This window comes from Hemicordylus capensis, chromosome 2 (assembly GCF_027244095.1).
Source record: "Hemicordylus capensis ecotype Gifberg chromosome 2, rHemCap1.1.pri, whole genome shotgun sequence".
NCBI classification, from domain to species: domain Eukaryota; kingdom Metazoa; phylum Chordata; class Lepidosauria; order Squamata; family Cordylidae; genus Hemicordylus; species Hemicordylus capensis.
The window spans coordinates 226,523,705-226,546,962 of record NC_069658.1 but is presented as its reverse complement, the minus strand read 5'-3'; the positions used below and the strand labels follow the sequence as shown (position 1 = coordinate 226,546,962).

Below are 23,258 nucleotides of genomic sequence, written 5' to 3'. Positions count from 1 at the left end.
GTGTATTCAGCCTGTGCAAAGGGCGGGGGCTACTAAAGGGGACCCCCAACTCTTTAGCCACAGCTGCCCAACAGGCACCCCCTTCTTTCAAAGCCTCTTCCCCTCACACCTGAGCCCACCCCCCAGGCCCCTCTGCCCCCTGATGCCCCCCTCTCACCTTTCACAGCTCTGACGCCTGGCAAGGCAAGGCGTGCCCAGAGGCAAAGGTGAAGGGCTCCTTCTCTGGCCATCTCAGCTCTTCCAAGTGGGGGTGTGGGCAATGCACAGAGAGGGTGCAAACCAAGAAGAGAGACACAGTAGGAGAAGCAATGGGTCCAGCAGCAGGGTCCTGCCCTCAGAGTGGCTGTGGAGGGAGTTTGGAGGGAGTCGAATTGGAGAAGGGGGCAGAGGCACCCATGCAAATTCAGCCAATGAGGAAAAGGCCTGGGTGGTGACCAGTCTGTTACCAGGTGAAACTTCAATCAGCAGGAACCTCAAGAGGCGATGGAGTGAAAGCGGATCAGGAGCTCCGTCCTGGGCTGAGAGTTGGGGGACAGCAGGGGGTGGATGTGGAGGGTGGGGGGGATATGGAGGGTGGGCTGGTTTTGTCTTCTGATTCACAAGAGTGGCTCATTCAGGGAGTGGTGAGTGAGGCTTTTCTTTCTTCTTGTCTGGGGGACACCAGCTCTAATTTCAGAGCATACAGAGAAGGAACAGTAACTGAGGCCTGTGTGTGTGTGTTTGATGGTTGTGACATATGGAGAAGTCCTTATTTGTGCACTTCCAGGACGGACCCAGGTGTGGGTTTTGGGGTGCAGCTGGCCCCGGCTGTGGAGTGCAGGGGGGGCCCTCCCACTAATGGCAATTCTCCCCCTGCAAGGGAAGGTGGAAGTTGGTGCGGGGCTGGGGACGGACTCAGTGGTGGCCAGCAACATAGAGAGGGGGCTCTGATATGCCCCTGGCTACTGGTGAGACAGGCCCCAAACCCTGCACTAAGGTGAGTCACATTAATGTGGACCATATAAAAGAAAAGAAAAGTTACACATCAAGAACTGGAAGAGGAAGAGGGAGGCGAAAGATGGAGGTCGGGGAGACTGACAGGCACAGTCTCCAACGTGGGAAATGGATGACCTGCTGCAGGAAGTTAGTAGGAAACGGTCCTGAGTCTTTCCAGCTTGAAGGCTACAGTGTGGGGGCATCTTCTGTTCTGTGGGGTGAGGAATGCAGACGTTTCCTCCCTTCTCAGAGAAAGAGAAGCCAAGAGAAACCCCATCCACAGAGTGAGCTTTCTTTGAGTGGGGCAGCAGAAGCACACACACACACCCCTGCAGATCACTACTTCATGGTAGCATGGAGTCCCCTCTGATCAGCCCTAGTCTAGCCTTCCTATGCGCTCCCTTGCTCACTCGCTCAGTCTCTCTCCCTGGGGACAATCTGTCCAAAGAAGACACTTGCTGGATTTCCCTGCCTGGTGACTGATGATGCTGCCTCCACTCTGCGGCTGATTGGCCTCTCATCTGGGCAACGTCCAATCCCCAGGGCAGAGGGGCAGCACCCTGGCAGGATTTGTCCCCAGGACCAGGCTGAGAAAGTCCCACTATGGAGTTTGGTGGGAGGCAGACGCTGTTGGTCCTTCTTTGTGCAGAAGAGGCAGGATGAGATCTGCGTTGGACTTTGGGGTCCTGCTTGTGACGATGGCCGGCCTGGGGGGCTTCCCTCCCCAGGTACAGAGCGCGGGGCCAAGAGGTGAGTAATAATGGAGGGGGGGGGGCTTCAGAAGCAGACTGCTCCCAGGGCAATCCTTTCCTGAAGGGAAGCAGGATCCCCATTTGGGACCCCCAATTAGAACCCCAGATTTTCCCTCTCCCAGCCCTCTTGCAAGAACACAGGTCTCCATGCAGTAGCCCCTTCTTTGGTGCTAAAATGACACAGAGTCTTGTGGCACCTTGAAGACTATCACAATGATTTCAGCATCAGCGGTAGAGGGGTAGAGGCCACTTCGTGGAGGGCATAAAGGGCCGTCCTCCGTGGACAGTTACTTCGATTTCTACTGGGGGTGGAGGGGGGAAAGTGGGGAGAAGTGAAGACCTTTGTGGAGTGGCACACCCTGAGGTTATTTTTACCTATTAAGATATTATTATACCTAATAATAATAATACCTAATACCTAATAATACCTATTATTTTTACCTATTTCTACCTATGTCCAGCCAGGGGGTGGTATTCTAGCCCCACATTGGCACTGTGTTGTTACTAAGACAGTTGTTACTGCGGGGCCTCTTCGTTAGAAGGGCTTGCTTTGATCTTGGAATCAGCTTGTTAACCACCATTGTCAGGCCTTGTGGTTGTGACTTGGCCTGCCGTCCTCTTTCCAGCAGTGATTTCCTCTGTGATTAATCAAACTGGCCCCTTTTTGCCTCAGAAGAGAGGGCTTCTTCTTCCTCTCCAGAAGTTCAGTGGCAGCAGAGCAAGAGCTCCAGCTGAGCAAGGCGCTTTGCAAAGGGGGCTTGTCTCCCTCCTAATTCCTCCTGGATTATTTCAAGACCACCTCAGGCTACAGGCTGGTTGCTGGCCAGTTGGTCCAAAGTCCCGGAGGGGGATCCGGTCGGAACCTCCTGGAGTGGGCACTCCTCTCTTGTTGGGTGAGAAGTGTTACTGCACAAACCCTTCCAAGTCCCCCTCCTTGTTCCTGACATGATTATATCCATCACAGAGGCGTAACTAGGGAAAACGGCGCCCGGGGCAAGCACTGAAATTGCGCCGCCCCGCCCCCCCACCCCCGCCCCCCCAGCATACATCTGACTGACACACATGTGTTTTTTCCTCACAAGCAACAACCCTGTGGAGTTGGCTTGTATCTCAAACAACAGAATTATGATGCAATGATGATACACACTACATTATACTTAGGTTTTTCCTCACAAGCAACAACCCTGTGGAGTTGGCTTGTATCTCAAACAACAGAATTATGATGCAATGATTGATGATACACACCACATTATACTTAGGTTTTTCCTCACAAGCAAGAGACAATCTCCAAAGGTCCTGGCATATAACCCCCTCCCCCATTTTTCTTGCCAAACTTTGTGTCTTTAGCAGGATACCACAGGCACTTGTTAAAGCTAACACTGCAGGTTTTTCTGAGATGGAGCTGTTATAGGAGCACTTCAGCGTAAACTGAGATCACAAGGCAAGCTTTCCCAGTGCAAAAACGAGCATGCCAGCAAGCAGAACTCATGGTAAAACTCTCTTGAAACACCTTGTAACAATGCACAGGCAGCTATGTTACACTGCTTGAGTCAACTCACACTGCTGTACTACCCAGGCTGTGGGAATTGACTCTCAGTTCCATATACATGCATGCATTTTTCATTTAAGATTGAGTGCCAAAGAATCTTTATGATTGTTTTTCTTTCTTTTGGGGTGGAGAGAGGAGCGTATAATGCAAACATTAATACCTGTTAGGCATCTGAGAACCATAGCTGGGCAGCTAAATAAAAGCCTGATTCTTTAATATGTGTTTTTTTCCACATGTGGCTTCTGTAGTTTTTGCAACTCATTCCATTTCTCACCCTGACACTTGGTCTGCTGCTTCCACCCGCCCACCGCCAAATCCTTTCTTCCGTGCGGGTGTCCGTGTGTGTCCTCGTTGTCCTGCCTGCACCTGCTGCAGTGCAGCCCCAGCCCCAGCAACCACGCTTTCCTCCGTGACGGTGACCGCGCCACCACGTGCAGGCGAACAGAGGAGGACAGACGCACTGCACGCATGCGCAGTGCGACACGGCACGCTGGCCGAGTTGCACATGCGTGCGTCACTGACTAGAGACCCTCTGGCTGGCAAGCCACTAGAGGGCCTCTTTCTGGCTGTTCCAGACTAAGTGAGCGACAGAGCGAGCGAGCCTCATCCAAGGGCAGGCGCAGTGAGCAGCATGAAAGGCGCCCGCCGTGGCGCCCGCCGCCGCCAAGCCAGGCCACTGACTGGCCGCCAGCAAAGCAATGGGGGGGCACGGGCGGTGCGGAAGGGACCGCTCGTGGGGGAGGGGGCACCGATGCGCTCTCTTGACTGCTGCAGCGCTGCTGCACTGAGCAGGAGAAATTTGTATTTAAAAAAAGTTTTTTTTAAAAAAAGTTTTTTGGTCATGGCGGCGCCCCCCATGTGACCCGAAAAGATGGCGCCCGGGGCACGTGCCCCCCCTGCCCCCCTATAGTTACACCTCTGATCCATCATCCCCCTGCCCTGACTTGGTCAAGCCAGTTCTTAACCTCAGTGGCAGACTCTGATACACGCTCCTCCTCCTCCTCCGGCACTGCTGGTTTCGGGATTCAGGTGGATTGCCCCGGGGGTGGGGAGCGTTCCGAGCAGATCCGTTCCACCTTTTCCACCGGCCCCTTGCTAGCTCTCCTCTGTTAGGATTGCCCGGGAGCCGTTCCTGAGGCTCCGTTCCGCCTTTTCCCGGAGTCCCAGGCTGGAATCCTCCTCGAGGGGAGGAGCCCTCCTCCTTTTGCCTCCCCTCTCCCCTCCCCTACTGCCTCTCATGGTCCCTCCCCTCCCTCCCCGCAGAGCACTTCGTCTACCAGATGAGGCCCGTGTGCTTCTTCACCCCCCTCAACGGGACCCAGCTGGAGATCCACTTCCTGCTCACCTACACCTGGGGCCGGCAGGACTATGTCCGCTTCGACAGCCGCGTTGGGGAGTACCGGGCCATCATGCCGCTGGGAGAGCCCGACGCCCGATACTGGAACAGCCAGAAGGCCACCCTGGAGAGCGAGCGGCACAATGTTGACCGCTTCTGCCGGCACAACTACGAAGTCGACGGGTCCTTCGCCCGCACCAGGAGTGGTGAGCCCAGCAGGGGCCGGGCAGGGGAGGTGGGGTGCAGAGAAGCCCCCAGGAGGGGGTGAGGGGGTCCCTCCCAGGCCCCCTGGACTGCCCCCTCACAGCCCCGAGGCATGGCGTGGAGGGGTCCGCGTGGGGGCAGGAGGGGGAGCCGGGGGCAGAGGCGTAATGATAGGGGGCAGGGGGGGCACGTGCCCCGGGCACCATCGTTGCGGGTCATGTGGGGGGTGCCGCCATGACCCCCACCGATCCCCCCAATTTTTTTTTAAAATATATATATATTTTAAATTCAAATTTCTCTCTGGCTCTGCCACAGCAGCAGTCAAGGGAGCGCATCGGCGCCCCCTCCCCAATGAGCGGTCCGGCTCTGGTCCCTTCCACGCCCACCCGCCTGCCCCATTGCTTTGCTGCTGGCTTACCTGGATCAGGAAGTTCTTGGCGGCAGGCGCCGCGGTGGGCGCCTTTCTGGGTGAGGGTAGGGTAGTCGCACGCATACGCGACTCGGCCGGCGTGCCGAGTCGCTCTGCGCATGCGTGCATCTCCGTCCTGGCGTCCTCCTCTCCCAGCTCGGTAACTTTGCAGCCGGCTGCACGTGGCGGTGGCACGGTCGCGGAGCGGAGGAGAGCCGCGCCGTCGCGTCGACGTTGCTGGGGCTGGGGCTGGCTGCAGCAGGCAGCAGAGGACACGGACACCCGGCTGGCACATTCGGCAGACCAGCCGCTTCTGGAGGTTTGCTCGGGGAAGAGATTGGAAGAGCGACAGTGTGGGAAAAGCTAGTATGTTTGCTCTGGGCGGGGGAGAGTGGGATTGTTGGAAATAAACGGAATAAATTGCAGATTGTATTTTAAGAGAGGGTGTTTTGGAGATCTGTTTAAAAGACCACCGATTGTTTTCTAATTACAACGTTATTTATCGCTGAAAACATCCTGGGATTATCCAGATTGTTCACAGTAGAGTGGGGGCGGACAAAGGGAGGAAATGGTTGTTGTGGGATATCTTGTTTATCTAATACTTCCTGTACCCCAAATTATAAAAGGGATTAGTTTGAATGAATGTGGGGGAACTAGTTTGCACAAGACCTATACATGCAAATAGTCGTTGCCATCCTCAGGTATGCAATTTGTGTGGAGAACATAATGTTTAAATTGAATGTTCAATTAAATGAATGGTAGTCAGTGATTCCCCTGACTCGGATGTTAGAAAAAGTACAACAGCTCCCACCTGGAACTACTGCACATATTTACATACCACTTGTCAACCAAAGTTTTCAGAGCGTTTTACACCAAAAAAACAAACAAAAAGAGGGTTCTTCTGTGTCCCAAAGGATTCACAGTTTTAAAAACAAAAACATAAGATAGCATCCCTCCCATGGCTTGCTGGTGTCTCTGTTGGTGCTGGATGGGGGTCAGTTGCTCTCCCTTGCTAAATATAATGAGAATCACCACTTTCAAAGGTGCTTCTTTGCTCATTTAGCACCTGAAACCCCTGCTCATGAATCCCACCACCTGTTTGTGTGTGAGACGCTGTGGCTTCTTAGCAGGCAAGGAAATTAACTGTGTGCCTCTTCATTTAGCTGCATCTCTCAGATCAGAGTCCTGAAACTGCCCATAAGTCTTCAGGGTTGAGCCCTAGTGAACTTTGTAATCAAGAAGTTTGAAATCGGGCACATTCGTTAGTTGACATGCACTCTACTAACTATTGCTTTGTTACTTGACAAGTCTCTTGCCTGTTGCTGTAGTCTCTGGGAACTCCCCAGAGTTCCTTGCTACCTTTTTAATCTTGCAGAAAACTTTGTTTTCAAATACTGTATCTCAATATCTTTTATTTGCACAAATATTTTTGATCTGCTTTCCCCAGAGTTCAAATCAGTTTATGTAAAAATTTCCTCATTGCTTTTGCTTTCTCTTCACTGGTTTACCTTTTCCTTTTTAAAAAAATTCAGAAAACGTTGTTTTCTTCCCAGTTAGATTCAGCAAGTGTGATTCTTTGAAAAAGTAACAAGAAATGTGTAGTATGAGTTCTTGGATATTACTGCATTTCATTTAGAGTTAGTTCCATTGAATTGTCTAATGGTGTAGTTATTATCAGTGTTTTTGGTGAAGATAAACCATTTCATATACAGGAAGTCCTCATAGATAAAAATATGGAAAGCAAGGTGATTGTTTATATACGAGACAACTACACCAAATAGTTTTAGGAGGACATTGATAATATCACCAAGGATGGGGCGGTCACGAGCTTGACTTGTATTTTTGAGCTGGTATTATGGTAAAGTTATTTGAAAGATGGGTGTCAGATGTTTGTATAGAGGTTTTCTGAAACATGTGTGTCAGTCAGATGTATGTTGTGGGGGCGGTGGCGGGGGGTGCGGCGGCGGGGGGTGCGGCGGCGGGGAGTGCGGCGGGGGGGGCGCAATTTCAGTGCATGCCCCGGGCACCGTTTTCCCTAGTTACGCCTCTGGCCGGGGGGGCGAGGCGATGGGAACTGGGGAGGCAGCGAGGCTGCTGTTGTCAAGGGTGCCCTCCTGGCAGTGCCGGTGGATCTGTGGCCCCTCTCAGGGGATCCCCTCTCGCTGGGACCCTCTCTCCTCCCTGCCCCCCACTTCAGGAGGGTGGGGCTGCCAGGCGGGTGAGCTTCGCCTGCCTGATGAGGAAGTGCCCCTCCCATCCCCGCTGCCCTGCAGGAGGGCCCTGAGGGGGGCCAGGGGGAGATGGGGCCTTCTCTGTTGTAGCCCCTGGTCTTGGAGCACCCTCCCTGAAGAGCTTCGCCATGCTACCTCCCGCATTGATTTTTTTAAAACACACCTTTTTAAGGAGGCTTTTTAATGCTCAGTTTTTGGTTATATCTGGTAGATTTTTTAGCTTTTTATAATTTTCAGCTTTTGGCTTTTAAAATAACTTTTAATTAATTTGAACCTAATAATGATTGTGGTTTTTAACCTGACTTTTAACTTGTTTGTTCAGTTCGGTTAACTTGATTACTTTTGTATCTGTTTTATTGTTGTAAGCCACGCTGAGCAGTAGTGCACTGGAGGGGCAGGGTATAAATATTTTAAATAAATATAAATAATTTCCTTCTAGAAAGCTCTTAAATGTCACGTAGCACGCAGTGTGTAGAATTTCAAGGGGATCGCTTCACATAGTTTAATTTTTTTTTTTTTAATGTAGGGAGTCTCTTAAATGCTTTTGCTTCACGGCAGAAAGTTACCACAAAGGGCTGGAACTGAAGCCCCCATAAGGACCATCACTCAAACCTCACTAGGAGGAAACGGCCCTTTGCCTTCATATAAAGCAGGGCTGCTCAACTTCGGCCCTCCTGCAGTTGAGCAGGCCTCATATAAAGGGAGCCATGCCCCCACTTTTGCACCCCGAGTTATAATTGCAGAATGGCTGGGCAGTGGGAGCTGGTGGGAGCCCAGGATCCTAGCATAAAGAATGTGGCTTTTCAGTAATATCGGTAAACCTGTCATTTTTAATTTTGAAAATTCATTACCAATCAGTGGGTGGACTTGTCCTCACACACCTTCACATACTTGCTGTTATCATCATGTAGGGGCACCATGTGAAATCTGAGAGTTTTCAACCCAGCCGTTCAGCATTTTTGAGCTCCCAAAAGATCCCATTGATCTTTCTGGGGAAATTATTATTTATACTGCCTGCCTCCTAATGGTGCAGCAGGGAAATGACTTGATTTGCAAGCTAGAGGTTGCCGGTTCAAATCCCCGCTGGTATGTTTCCCAGACTATGGGAAACACCTATATCAGCAGCAGCGATAAAGGAAAATGCTGAAAGGCATCATCTCATATTGCACAGGAGGAGGCTATGGTAAACCCTTCCTGTTTTCTGCCAAAGACAACCACAGGGCTCCGTGGGAGCCAGGACACTGACTCAACGACTCACTTGACCTTACTACCAAGCTCTCGAAGCACTTTACAACAACAAAACAAAATTTTTAACACATTTAAAACATATATAGAATTTAAAGTTAAAACAATCAATAAAATTCAGCTAAAGCACATCAGCTAAGACTCCTATTAAAAAGCTTGGCTGAAGAGAGATGTCTTTAGTTGTTTCCTAAGAGCCATCAGGGATGGAGCAGCTCTCATCTCAGCAGGAAGTGTGTCCCACAGCCCTGGGGCAACTACAGAGAAGGGTCGCCACCAGATGAGCCAGTGACACCCTCAGACAAGCCTCCCCTGATGATCTCAATAGGCGGCAGGGTTCAGAACGAAGAAGGTGTTCTCTTAAAGAATTTCCAACTTCAGTTATCCAATTGCAGCTAGAAAATTGACAGTGCCCCCTTGTGGCAGCTGGTGTGCAATGCACACATTTCCTCACTTGTGCATCCACCCCTGTCAGGATCACTTGCATTTGCAGCACGATTCCTGACCAAGAATCTTCTTCTCTTCCTCTCAGCACTTACAAAACATAAGGTCAATAATGTGATGCTGAACCTAAAAGTATCCTCCTGAAAACACACAATTTACGCTCCAATTGCCCATCCTTTAAAGCGGTTGTGAAGGGCAAAGACTTGTCAAAGCAAAGGATGATTTCTATGCCCGCCTGTATCTCTGTGTAAAAGTTCTAGAAATGGATAAAACACATCTCTAGACAGTAAATGTCAGACTGCCCTTTAAAGCATTTGCATGCAAAGCAGTTCTTAACAGCATACCAGCAGCAGCCAGGCAGTACCACCCCAATATCTTATTAAAACGTTTTAGAAAAATTTCCTGATAAACAAGAAACAGAACAGATTATAGATTAGTATTCAACATAATGTCTAGCAATCCTAAGGATGATTTAGGTTGACACACAGGAGAAGATGATGATGATGATGATGATGATGATTAATAATAATTCAATTTCTATACCGCCCTTCCAAAAATGGCTCAGGGCGGTTTACAAAGAGAAATAACAAACAAATAAATAAGATGGCTCCCTGTCCCCAAAGGGCTCACAATCTATAAAGAAACATACAATAGACACCAGCAACAGTCACTGGAAGTACTGTGCTGGGGGTGGGTGGGGCCAGTTACTCTCCCCCTGCTCAATAAAGAGAATCACCACGGTAAAAGGTGTCTCTTTGCCCAGTTAGCAGGGGATTAATTCCACACAACTTGGAAAACTCAGCTCTGTGGTGACTGAGAGGCAGGACTCCAAATCCTCCATACCAACAAGAATTCCTCCATCTTTAGAAGCTCTTGTTTCTCACCGAGATTCCTCAGGACACCCTGTACCTGTCTTGATTGAAAAAGTTATATACTACTTTTCAACAGCAAAAAAAAAAAAAAAAGTGCGATTTTCCCAGCCAAAGGCATGAGAAGAAGGCTCCCTGACACAAAAGAGCTTGCCGTTTAAAGCATACGATCATGTGTATGCTCATGCTCACTCTCACTCTCACTCTCTCTCTCTCTCTCTCTCTGACACACACACATAACCGGCCATTGGGAGAGAAACTGTGCGGAGCTGAAATGGGAGGGCTGTTCCCCTCGAGCTGAATATAAGAGCTGCCCCTTTAAAGGTGCTTCTTGTCCACTTAGCATCTGGGCTTATCCACAGACGTCTGGCTCCTTCTCCAGTGGTATAGTCACAAATTCACAAGTGTGGGCGCTCAGCATGACAGCTCCCATAGCCACAGCCATGATCCATAGCCACACTCCCAATTCAAAGACCAAGAAAAAGAACTCTCCATGTTCATATTTTTAAATGTAGTGCTGTTGTGTTGCATGCAAACATGTGGGCTGCTGTTGTTTTTAAGACTCTTTGAAAGGAAACCTTTCCAGAGTCTACTGGACAAAAGCAGCCCCACCAATCAGTTCTCTTCTGAGCTGGTGCTGAATAATTGGGTACATTCCCATCATGACCACTTCTAGTGGTTTCATTCTGTGGCCTCCCAAATTGGATTGATTCCCACCTTCTGGCTTGCAGCCTCTCTGGCCCTGGTGTCCTCAGCAGCACACTGAGTTCTTTGCCGCTGTAGATCAGCGTCTCTCTCTAGTTGCTGCTGCTCCAAAGAGAGCTCATATTTCTTTTATGAACAGCAGCAGCTCTCCAAGGTTTCAGGCAGGAGTCTTTCCCAGCTCTGCCTGGAGATGCCAGGACTGGATCTGGAACCTTCTAAGGATGCAGATGCTCTTCCACTGAGCTACGGACCCCTCCCCTGAGGGGAATATCTTACAGCGCACAGATGTAGTCTCCCTTCCAAATGTAAACCAGGGCAGCCCCTGCTTAACAAAATGGGCCATTCATGCTTGCTACCATCAGACAAGACCATACCCGCCCTCCTCTGAATTCAGGTGCATTCAATTGAGAGGCAGCGTAGTGTAGTGGTTAGTGTTGAGCTAGGATTGGGGGCGGGGAACACCAAATCCATGTCCAGCCATGAATTGTTGGGTGACTGTAGGCTAATCTAAGGAGAAATATTCAGGGGCAGATCAGCGATGAGGGGAGGCAAGCGCATCCAGCCAAGCAGGAGAGGAGGTGTGACAAGATGCTACAATGGGGGGGTAGGTCGGGGGGGCGGGGGGGCAGATCAGCTGTGAGGGTAAGGTGTAGCCAGCCAACCAAGAGAGGAAATGTGGGGCTAGGCAGGCAGCAGGGTCCTGGGGAGGCCTCCCGATAGGAGGACCTGGAGCCAGGAGGAAGGGGTCTGCAGCTCTCTAATCCAATCACAGGCCCCATCCAGCAGTGCTATGAACAGTGAGGCCCCCCAATGGCACCAGAGCCAAGAGCCAAGGCCTGGGTCCTCAGAGCTCCTCGTGTCTTTTGCCAGGAGTCCCTCATGACTTTGTCCAGGGAGACACCCCAGACCCACTGTGATGTAATCGGGACTCACATCAGTGCCAACCAGGGGAGGTCAGACTCCATGGCCAGCATCCTGGGTCCTCCTGCTCATCCTGGCAATCTCACTCTGCAAAAACAGGGTTGAGACAAGGCTCGATCCTTGCAGGAGAGCATCCCACACCCAACCCATCACCATCACTCACATTCATGCTCACAGAATGGACTGCAAAAATGTGGCATCCAGGACTGCGATGTTGGTGCTTGGAGGGGGGTGTTCGCTCTTGATTTTGCTATTGAAATGAGGGGAGAGGGAGGAGGGAGGAGTCAGGCCTTAATACTTCCTCATCCAGTCTGTGACAGGGACAGGAACTCTCATTGGGGCCATCAAGAGAGGCTCTGGTTTTTGCTGGTCCAACCAAGATAATCAGAGGGAAGACCTGCATTTTTCAACTTGGATTCATATCTAGGTATCTCTCTGACCCCCACACACTTCCACTCCCCCCCCCACACTCCTCAGGCACACTGTCAAGGGACTGGGAGATACAGTAAACCAGGGTGTTTTAGTCCCTCCCTGTTCTGGCCTCCACGTGGACGAGGGTGTATGTCTGCCTAAGCAAGCCAGACCTAAAGAAGGATAGAGACTTTAGCTGGGGACCATCCGTTATAACCTGATAAGGAACAAAAAGACCTAATTAGTCACCAGGAGATTCATAGAAAGAGAATTAAAGCAGCCCTGGATCTCTTGCCCCCAGTCTCATAGTGAATGATCATCATGTATACGCCCAGATGGGGCAGGAAAATGGCTAAACGTGGTGGGCCAGGGAGCAGCCATTACCCCTCCCTTGTATGTAAGGCCACTAAGTTAAAATGCAGACGTAGCAGTCAGCTGTCCGCTTAGCTGCTTGCTTGCAACTAAGTCGCAATCACCCAGTCTGGTTCCCATAAGAAAGAAGGGAGAATGGCCCTTTATTCTGTGACTGCGGGAGTCTAGCATTGGGGCGAGGGAGCCATGAAGGGCTGGTGTGATGGAAACCTTGTACATTTTCCTATATAAGTCTGATGCTACATTTGCTGTGTGTGCTTGCTTTGGGAATGATCCCCAGCACTTGTCTTCTGCACAGACTAAAGCTTTGACAGATCTCCACCCTTGGTGTGTTCATTGGACTATTGCACACCAGGCATGAACCCCATTTTTGGGACAACAGTTTCCGTGGTGACCCGTTCCTAGTTAGTATGCCGTGTTCGTATATTTAACTATGATTTTCAGTTGAAATATCCAATTTAAAGCCACCTGTGTAAATTACCAATTCTGGTGAATTAAAAAGGGTGAGATTTAAAGTTCTAGAGCTGGTGGGTTCCATGGAGGGCATTTAGTCCAACCCTCTGCTCAGTGCAGGGAATACAGAGGTAGAGCATCCACAACAGGATTCCCCTCCATGAAGATTTCGAATGTGAGGCTTGAGATGGGGTGAAAGGGATGAAATCAGATTATCTGAAACTGCCACCTAGTGGCCATGAGGAACAGCTGCAACTCCTGTGTGGCAAATGGTTGCATAATTTCATCAACATAAAACATATTGAAATGGGAATTAAAGCCTTAAAACATTTAAAACCACAAGTCTAGTTAAAAGTTTGGTTGCATAAGTGTGTCTTTAGAGACTGTTTAAAGGAGTTATCAGAGATGGGGAAGCTCTTATTTCAGCAGGGAGCACATTCCAGAGTCTTGGGGCAGAAACAGAAAAGGCCTGTCCCTGAGTAGCCACCAGATGACCCAGCGGCAACTGCAGATGAAACTCTCCGGATTATCTCAATAGGTGTTGGGGCTCATAGTGAAGAGTCCTTCTCTCAAATAGCCCAGGGCCTAAGCTGTTTAGGGCTTTATAGGTTATAACCAGCACCTTAGACAGGGCTGAGAGAGATTCCTGCCTGCAACCTTGGAGAAGTCTTTGCCAGTCTGAGTAGACAATACTGAGCTAGATGGACCAAGGGTCTGACTCAGTATATGGCAACTTCCTATGTTCCTATGTTCACCTCGTATTTTGCCCTGAAATTGTTAGCCAATGTAGTTCTTATAGTACAGGAGTAATCTGAAAGAACCCAGAGACCCACCTGGCTGCTGCATTCTGTACCCACTGCAGTTTCTGGACTACGTGAAAAGGCAGCCCCACATAGAGTGCATTACAGTAGTCAAGTCTGGAGGTTTTCTCAGCCTGCCTGCGGAAGATGGAGCACAAGTGCTTCTGGACCCAGGGCTGTGCCTGGCAAGCAGGATGGGAATGTTGCAAGGAGGAAGACCTTTCCCCCCACCCTGCATTGAATGTAAAGGCCCGCCCCCCCGGAGAGAGTAGGGATGTGCACGAACCAGTCCAGAGACCATTTTAGAGGCCTCCGAACCAGTTCGAACGTGGCACAGTTTGAAGGTTCTGCACCGGGGGGGTCTTTAAGGGTGGGGGTGCACTTACCCCTCCCGCTGCTTTTCCCCTGCTGGCGCTCCTTTTTTAAAAAACTTCTTGAGGCGGCAGTGTATCTCCCTGACTCCTCTGCCCTCGTTTTTGGCCGGAAGTGATGTGCAGGCACGATGTATGCACACACGCATGGTACTTCCAGCCACCAGTGGGAGCAAGGGCAGCAGGGAGGTACACTGTCGCCCCAAGAAATTTTTTTTTTAAAGGAGCGCCAGCAGGGGAGAAGCAGCGGAACGGGTAAGTGCACCCCCTGCCCTTAAAGAACCACCACCCCCGGCGCAGAACCGCAGAGGCACGGATCCGTGCACACCAATAGAAGAGAGTGGATCTTGCCATGCATATCTCTACTTCTCCCATTTCTAGGCTTGGCCACAGCAATGTGGTCTCAGTGAGGCCTGAGGACCATTCAGAGGTTTGGCCTGGTGCCGGATGGAGCTGGGTGTCTCTGCTTGAGGGGTGGGTGGGAGATTCAGCCTTTAGAGCCCTGGGATCCTCAGACCCCTCCTCAAATGAGCCCACCTCCCAGGGTTTTGATTACGGTCTTTTTTTTGTGGCGGTTGTAAACTACACTGAGCTATGCCGGATACCAGGTGTGTGTTTGTGTGTGTACACATGCATGCACATTTTTATGCATGTGGACACCCCGCTCAGATGCTTTGGTCTCCTGTGGGGCGGGGGAGATAAAGCAGTGGGGAAGAGTCTCTGCTCTCTTCCCCCTGCATCCCTCTTGTGGCTCTTGTGCTTCAGAGTGTAGCCCCTGGAACTGCATTTTAAGAACACAAGAACAGCCCTGCTGGATCAGACCCAAGGGGGCCTCTCTAGTCCAGCACCCTGTTTCACACAGTGGCCCACCAGTTGCCTCTGAGAAAGCCCACAGGCAGGAGCTGAAAGGGGCATGCCCTCTCTCCTGCTGTGACTCCCCTGCAACTGGGATTCTGAGGCAGGGGCAGATCCGGGGGTGGGGGTGGTGTGCAAGTGTGCAGTTGCACCCCCTGTGGATTAATGTTGACTCTCTTGGAGATCGGCAGTAGAAGAGAGTTAAAAAAGGGTTAACTTTTCTCCCAGCCCTCTTGGTTCTCCTGGAGTCTTGTGCTCCTCCCCTGCTTGGAATTTGTATGGAACTGCAGAGCCCTGGAAGCTGGCTGTTGGGCTCCCTCCAAGAGGGGAATTAAAACATTTTGTAAGAACCAACCATTTGCTGTTATGTATGTAATTGGTATGTGATTTGTTCCCCTTGGTCAAGCTACCGTATTGCTCTCTCCCCACCCCACCCCCATGAATCAGTGCAAAAGTATTAAAAGGTTTGAAAAGAAGGGGGGAGGAATGCTCTGACAAAATGGATCTGTTTTTGTTCCTGAAGATGCACTGCTTATAGCTCAAATTTGGTCTCTCTGTGTGAGTTTCTTTCTCCCTCTTCTTATTAAAAGGTATTTATATGCTGCTTTTTTAGCAACAGAGTTCTCAGAATGGCTTAAATAGCAAAATATGCAGAAATGGTTCTTTTAACATGTTTCCCCCTTTTAAACATTACTATTTTATTTTGCTTTGTGCTTGTAACATGCTCCCCAAGCAAAAGTATTTTTGTACACTTGCTTCAAAATAAGGCTTTGCAGATCAGTTCAGAAGAAACTCATTTTTAAAACTCCTTTGCACATGAAATGATTGGTTGTTTTTAAATTCTGCAAAATTGGGGTAACTCCATATATGACATTCTGCTGTCCTATTTGAAATCAAAATGGTGTTTTTTCTTTCTATGTTATTATTATTACATTTATATCCCTTTCTTCCTCCAAGGAACCCAGAGCGGTGTACTACATACTTAGGTTTCTCTTCACAACAACTCTGTGAGGTAGGTTAGGCTGAGAGAGAAGTGACTGGCCCAGAGTCACCCAGCAAGTATCATGGCTGAATGGGGATTTGAACTCTGGTCTCCCCGGTCCAAGTCCAGCACTCTAACCACTACACCATGCCTGCTCTATAGTGTATAGACATACACTATACATTGTATATATACTGTAGTATATAGTCATACACTATAGTTCCATATGATTTTTTGCTTAATTGAAATGCAGTCAATAGAAGAGATCAAACTGGATTGCATGCTGCTGCGATTGGTGTAAAAAAGGCTATTTGAATTTGCTTCTGAATTTACATGCTTAGGATTGGAGTGCATGTGGCTAAAAGTCATATGTCTATATAAACGTATATATATAACACGACACACATCCTGTTCTTCCTCCAAAGAGGTCAGGGAAGTGTCCATGTTCTTCCTCACCACTTTTATCCTCACAACAATCCTGTGGGGCAGGTTTGGAGCGGGGAGAGAGTGTCTCAGCTAAAGTCCCACAGTGAGTTTCATGACTGAATGGGGAACGCAAGTCCCCCAATCCTAGTCTTAACACTCTAATCACTGCACCACACTGGTCCTCAGCTGCGTGCTTATTGATTGCAGGAGCAATCTGATGCAGGAGAAAAAGATTCGTTTTTCGGGTGAAGTAAACTAGTGGATATCTTTAAGAGACCATGAAAGGGTTTAGTTATCAAAATGTGGGGGAGCTGTGAGCCCAAGCCTTGGATCTTTTAAGTCCCCAGCAACACCTCTGTTAAGGGAGAGAGAAGTGGTAGGATTGTCCATGCAAAATCTGGTATTGGCAGGTATGTTCAGGATTTCTTCCAAAAATACAAAAAAGTATAATTATTATTAATCTTTCCCTGAGTGTATTTCAGTGTAAAAAAATAGTGAATTCAGCTAATTTAAGGGAGGGTGGGAGCAAAGGAATGAGAGAAAGAGCAGAGAGGAGGAGAAGGAAGACAGAAGGTGGTGTGATGTGTGGGCGCAAGGCTATGTGTGGCTCCCCAGAGGTGCATCGGAATCTAATCTGGCCCACCACCAGATTTGAGCTTGACACCCCCCTGGCATAGTGCATTTGCAAGAGAGAAAATCCAAGCCCCAATATTTTTATATTGGTGGGGCTCTTTTATGGGGAGAACCAAGGGGTGGTTATGGTGGTGGGATGAGCTTTGTGACCAGGACTGACAGGGAGCCAGCTGGATGATCTGTAGTGGTGACTCATCCAGGTGTGGGGGCAGGAGAGGGGAGGAAAATGAGCCGCAGGTGTGGCTTGTTCCCACTCTTCTTGCGCCCACCACTGCCTCATGGTCCCTCACTAGGAGGGTTCACATTGCCGTGTTAACCACAGGCATGCAGGCTGGTCATTCATCAGCTTGGGAGACCATGAAAATGACCGGCCTGCTTGCCTGGGGTCAACGCAGCAAAGGGACATGGTGAGGGAGAGCGAGGCATCCGGGATGGGGGGAGAAGTAGTGTGGGAAGAAGCCACACCTGCAGCTTCTTTTCCTCCCCTCTGTCCCACCCAGACAGGCTGTTATCACTGGCTATCCAGGCTGGAGATGGGGGTTCTCTCCTGCTCCCTCATTTGAGTCCCTGAGGCTCTCTCTGACCCCCCCATCTTCTCACTCCCCCCCCCCAGTCGAGCCCCAGGTGACGATCATCCCCACAGACTACGACCCCTCCTCCCTCAACACTTTGCTGGTTTGCTCCGTCACTGGCTTTTACCCCTCAGAGATCGAAATCAAGTGGCTGAGGAACGGGAAGGAGGAAGGCGAAAGCAAAGTGGCCACCACCGACCTGATGAGGAACGGGGACTGGACCTACCAGATCCACGTCATGCTGGAAACGCACTTGGAGTGCGGAGACCTCTACGCCTGCCAGGTGGAGCACTCCAGCTTAAATGGCACCGTCATCACCGTGCAGTGGGGTAAGAGCCCTGGAGTTTCCCCACATAGACACCCCACCCTGGATCCTTCTTCCTGGGCTTCTGCAGCAGAGCCAGACATCTGCCCAAGGGACCATCTCTTTGCCATGTCCTCCCCGGACCTCAAGCAGAAGCCCATGGGGCGTGTGGGGTGGGGAGCTGGGGGCTAGGGGTGGCCAAGACTAGGAGGTGGTGCCATGCTGTAGATGCAGGACCTTGGATAGCTCCAAGCAGACATTAAGGACCTGAGAAGAGCCCTGCTGGGACAGATCCAAGGCCTCATCTCTAGTCCAGGATCCTGTGGAAAAAAACTAAAAATAAAAGCTTAGAAGAAAGCAGATAAGAAAAGATCAAGTAGAGGAACAAACGGAGGATCTTGGACATTGAGCACCAAGATGACCTAGTTGCCATCCCACAGACCACCACAAGAGGCCTTGGCAATTTCAGCCGGGAACCAGCCACTTATTGATTGTCACTCTCTCCATCTAGCCATCAGAGAGTGTCCCTCAGAGCAAGATGTGATGCCTTACCACTGGTAGTTTTTAATGGGAAATTTCTGAAAACCCCCTTGGCCAATAGGATCTGCCCTTGTGGTTTGGGTGAGGTTGAATCTGTCCACCATGCATTGCTTTATTGTTCTTTTTATATTGACAGTCAATGTAGTCTTAATACTCCGTGGCTTTTATATTACCCCTGCAGAACAGATGAAATTTATCTCACACTCCTCTTTGCAGACAAGAAATCTATCACACACAAGGTTGTTAAGGTCCGCCGACAAACTTTGTTGGTGTATTGTATAATAGATTTCTTGTCTGAATGTTGTATCACTTGTTGTGTTTACGTCTGATCTATGATCGTAATAAAGTTATTCATTCATTGAAGCAGAGGAAAGATGAGAGGAAAGCAAGGAAGATTCCCAAGAAGCAAAAGAAGCAGGAATAGTCCAAGCGAGAAGTAGAATTGCAGGAGGAGAACTTCTCCTCCTCGTCGTCACCCAAACGCTAAATCAGGATGGCCAGGCGAGCTTCTCCTTTTATGTCCAAGTCCTGGCCGCCTCCTGGGATTGATTTACTGAAACAGTCTTTACATTGATATCTCGTTTTTCCTCCAGGGAGCCTAGAGCAGTGGACATGGTTATGTTTCTCCTCACAACCCCCCGGTGAGGAAGGCTAGGTTGAGAATGAAGTGACTAGTCCAGAGTCACCCAGTGAGTTTCATGATTGAAAGAGGATTTGAACTTGGGTCTCCCCCGTCCTCGTCCAATACTTGAACTATGCCAGGAGCAGGAAGCCGGTTCCAGGCCTGCCCTTTCTCACTCCCGGCTGCTGCTGCTGCTGCTTCTCTGTCCACAGACCCACAATCGGATTCTGCCAGGAACAAGATGTGGACGGGGGTCATGGGGGTCATGCTGGGGCTGGTCTTTTTCCTCCCTGGACTCGTCCTCTTCCTGAAGAATAAGAAAGGTGACTGGGATGCTTTTTGTGTTGGGGGGGGCAGGGAATTGGAGCCTGGCCAAAGACCCACACACACACCCTTTTCCCCAGGGACAAGGCAGAGGCCTCTGGGGGCTGCTGCCTGCTCTGGTCCTAGGAGGTCCCTCCAGCTGTCGCAGAAATGGGCAGTATTTTTTAAAGAAATTGGAGGGCCAAAGGAGACCGGAGGGACCCTGGATTCAGTCCCAGGAGGCTTCCCATGTCGCAAAGGAAGCATCCTTTTCCAGACAGAGAACTTGTGCCCAGGTGTGTGTGTGTGTGTGTGTGTGTGTGTGTGTGTGTGTGTGTGTGTGATAGAGAGAGAGAGAGAGAAGGAGTGGGGGAGAGATGACAAGGGGTCCCTCCGTTGAAACTTCTGGATGTGTTTTGAGAGGAGTATTTATTCCCTTTCCATGCTCCCCATAAAAGAAGCACTTTATTTCCAGATGTAACTCTTTGTGGGATGCAGCAGATGAGCTTTCCCCACACAGGATGGTTCCTCCTTGTCCCTTAATTAGGCGATGTGCCGCTGATGGTCTGGAGAAGGGGCTGGGTGGGTCTGGGAGGGGATTATCCTGGTCCTGACGGAGTCTTTTCTCTCTCTTTCAGGGCGGGGCATTCCACAACCTGCAGGTAATTCCTCTCTCTGCTCTTTCCTCTTGTTCAAGTAGCCCCTGGCCCTGGCTGCCTGGGGTGCCCCTGTGGTATTTCTGCCTGTTTTCCAGGCACAGACTCTATAGAGCAGGAAGGTCCTTCCAGTGCTGGGCATTTTCCTTAGGAACGGGGAGGCCGGGCTCCCCCCTCCCCTGCCCCAGTCCTGCCCCTGGAACTCTTTTTGCAGCCTGTGGGAGAATTCACCACCTCTGAGGCTGTCAAGGAGGCTTCCTCCGCAGGAGCCAATGGAGAATTGGAACTCCATTGCAAGAATCTTTCCAATAGTCCCCTGCAGAGCAAAGAGGCACTTTTTAAAAATGGTGATTCTCTTTACTGAGCAAGGGGAGAGCAACAACCCATTGTGCCCCCTCTGTGCATCCCCTCACTGTGCCACGAGCTTCTTCGTTCAAGGCTGATACGAGTTGGCTGAGCAGCCTGCCCTTAAATGCCTGGTGCAGTTCTTTCTCTGAATGGCCAGGAGATGGCGGTGTTGCTTTCCCTAACTGTGCTTTAAGGAACAGTTTGATGAAAAAGAGCATCAAGGTGGGGATTCTGAAGGCCCTGGACACCCGCCCACCGGTATGCTAGAGCTGCCCCCCCCACCGCCGCCCCCAACCTAGCCTTGACAGGGCTGATCCTGCCCTTTCTCTACTTTTTGCACCCCACAATCAAGGCTTTCTCTCTTCTTTCTTCTCTACCTGCAGGACTTATCAGTTAAACTTCACAGCTCCAGCTGGATCCCCAAAGGGGAGAAGCATTTGTGTTCTTCCTTTCAAATGGACACCTTTTGTTGCTTGGAGGATGCAAAGTTCAGAGGCAGCACAGGAAGAACAGAAAAGGACCGTCAGATCTTCTCATCTACACCCCACCCTTCAAAAGCACCATCACTTCTTTGCCTCTTATTTATCTGGGGGGGAGTGTTGTATGGGAGGTGGAGAGAAGCCCCGTGACGTCTTTGCTGCATTTCATCTTGTCTTTTTGCCCGTTGAGACTTTTGCACATGTCTGGTCCAGATGGCCGCATCCTGCACTGCCCTTTCTCGGGGAGTCTGGACTCTCCCTTCAGAGCAATAGGATCGTGTGGCCTTTTGAAGACTTCCTCCTAGGCTTTGAGATGCCACCAGTTTCTCTGTCGGTTTAGCTGTAACAGTTTCACACAAGGCCATCTCTTGTGAGTTGTTCCTGGAGCTCTGGTGGGCTGGATGGCGGGGGTGGGATTTGCTGAGGGCTGCCTTTCTTTCAGATTCACAGGTATAGATTATGGTTTTGATATATGTTTTAGCTACTGGCCACCGCAACAGCCATGAGATCTGTGTTGAGCACCACACCTTTTCACACAGTAAGCAAACCAAAACATAAGTAAATTAGGTCAGCACTCTGCCAGTTAACCCTCTCCTTACCCCAAATGCAGTCACTGCCGTAACAAGGTTAGAGGGTCCTGTGTTCAATAATGGACATTGGCCACCCGTTCTTGCTGCGCCTCTGGTGCCACGGAAATATTTTACACTATTCCTTGTGGACAGCCACCACTCGCACGAACACAAAGGTCCCCCCCCCCAGTAGCTCCTTGCCCCTTTCTTCCTCCTCCTCCCTCTAGTTCATTCTTCTGGCCACCTTCTCTTGCTGCCCTTCTTCCACCCCACTGGCCAGCCAGCTTGCACGGCAAGAAGGGGCTGAATGGCCTCTTTCCTCGCTCAAGTGCCCTGAGCCTTTTTGGAAGGGTGGTATAAAGATCAAATAAAGAAATAAATAATAAGTGCAGAAAGAGGCCACTCCACCCCTTACTGCTTTGCAAGCAGGCTGGCCAGAGGGGCAGCAGTGGGCAGCAAGGCAGGGGCAGCAAGAGCAACGGCAGGCGGGGAGGCCAAAGCAGTGGGGGATGAGTCTGTGAGAATTAGCTCTATGGGGAGGGGGAGCAGCAGTGGTGGTGGTGGTGGTGGTGGTGGTGGGAAGCGGCAGGAGGGGCGAGGGGGAGCAACACAGTGTTCCCTCCAAGTGACTGTGGGAAGCCTGTGTTCTTGGAAGATGTCTGCCCGATGAGAGTTATGCCGCCGATCCCATAACAATGGGCTAAATGTAATGAAAAGATTTTTTTAATAAACCACCTTCTTTGGAAATCTCCCAGGATCTGTTCTTGTCCCAGATTGGCTGATGTGAGGGGCGAGAGTGTTGAGGAGAGTCTTACAGGTCAGCCTTGGCTCTGTGGGTCCTGCCGTCTTTGTGTCCCGCACTCTCCCTTTCTTCCGGATCCAAAGATAATCCGGTTCACTGGGAAATCTGCTCCTAGGCAAATGCTAGAGGTCTGTAACTCCCTTTTACTAGTTTGTTTCCCCCTGTAATTTCCCCCCACAGAAACTGATGATTCCTGTTCCAGGGACAGAATCCTTCCCCCACCTGCTAGCTTTCTTTGCTTGGCAAGAAATCAGTTAAATGTATTGCACATTTCAGTGGCTTCTTTGATCATTGCAATTCTCTTACATTGCCCAACATCATCTGACTCATTTAAATACAGCAAGACATTGCACAGCACAGCCTTGATGTGAGATGATTTCTTCTGAATTGTATCAATAAAGGGTTTTTTCCAGCCGCTGTCACCTTAAGTGTGTTCTTCCTTGATTTACAGTGTTTTAAAAGTGCCAGAATTGTAATGATTGGGTAGAGTGTGGGTAAAAGTGCTTCCCCAAGAATGAGAAGAGAGGTCCTTGCCCCAGGAAGCCTGCAAAAGTCTCCCTAATTTTACCCCAAAATCAAAGTGCAGCCTGGACTAGTGCATTCTACTTACTTGGGGTGGGGGTGGGGGAACATTCCACTTTCATTTTTTGCGTAATTAGCCTCTAGAGTCCTATAGGAACCTATAGAAACAGGGTAAAATCAGCAGTGGGTGCAGATGTGATCATCAGTTTTGCTCACTAAGAGTTTTGAAGCCAGAGTTGTGAGGGTCAAATCCTGGCAAGTTCTAGGTAATGGCTGGTGTTCTAATAACCAGTTTTCTATCATGTGAACTGCCTTAATGTCTTGAAGCTCTTTCCAAAACTGTGCTCAGATCACTCCTGCAAAGGGGGCCGTGGGAGGCCCTATTCATTGTAATCCTCAAATGCCTGGGAAGGACTGGTGATGGATGGACAGTAAGGCAGATATCTGCCAGCTGAAGATGAGGTTTCATGCATGATTTGATTGCAGGGGGCTGGAATTCCATGAAAGCTTCTGCCACATTTATCACATTATTTTGAAGGCATCGCTAGCTTATTTGCTGCCAAAGACTAGCGTGATGAATCATGTCCTGGCCCCCAGAATT

General features: G+C 50.0%; 1 protein-coding gene across 3 annotated transcripts; it reads left to right on the top strand.

The window, feature by feature from the left end:
- Window positions 1-1,594: 1,594 nt before the first annotated feature.
- LOC128344995 (H-2 class II histocompatibility antigen, E-S beta chain-like) lies at window positions 1,595-22,547 on the top strand. Of its 3 annotated transcripts, none has more exons than XM_053296192.1 (6): window positions 1,595-1,725; window positions 4,540-4,818; window positions 17,647-17,841; window positions 19,191-19,301; window positions 19,920-19,943; window positions 20,669-22,547. In XM_053296192.1, the coding sequence occupies exons 1-6, from the start codon at window positions 1,635-1,637 to the stop codon at window positions 20,680-20,682; spliced, it is 714 nt and encodes a 237-aa protein (XP_053152167.1). In that variant the 5' UTR covers window positions 1,595-1,634; the 3' UTR covers window positions 20,683-22,547. The 3 variants fall into 3 exon arrangements, with proteins under 3 accessions (XP_053152167.1, XP_053152165.1, XP_053152166.1); XM_053296190.1 differs by having other exon boundaries at window positions 17,554-17,841; XM_053296191.1 differs by lacking the exons at window positions 19,191-19,301; window positions 19,920-19,943; window positions 20,669-22,547 and adding an exon at window positions 18,950-19,148 and having other exon boundaries at window positions 17,554-17,841.
- Window positions 22,548-23,258: the final 711 nt, after the last annotated feature.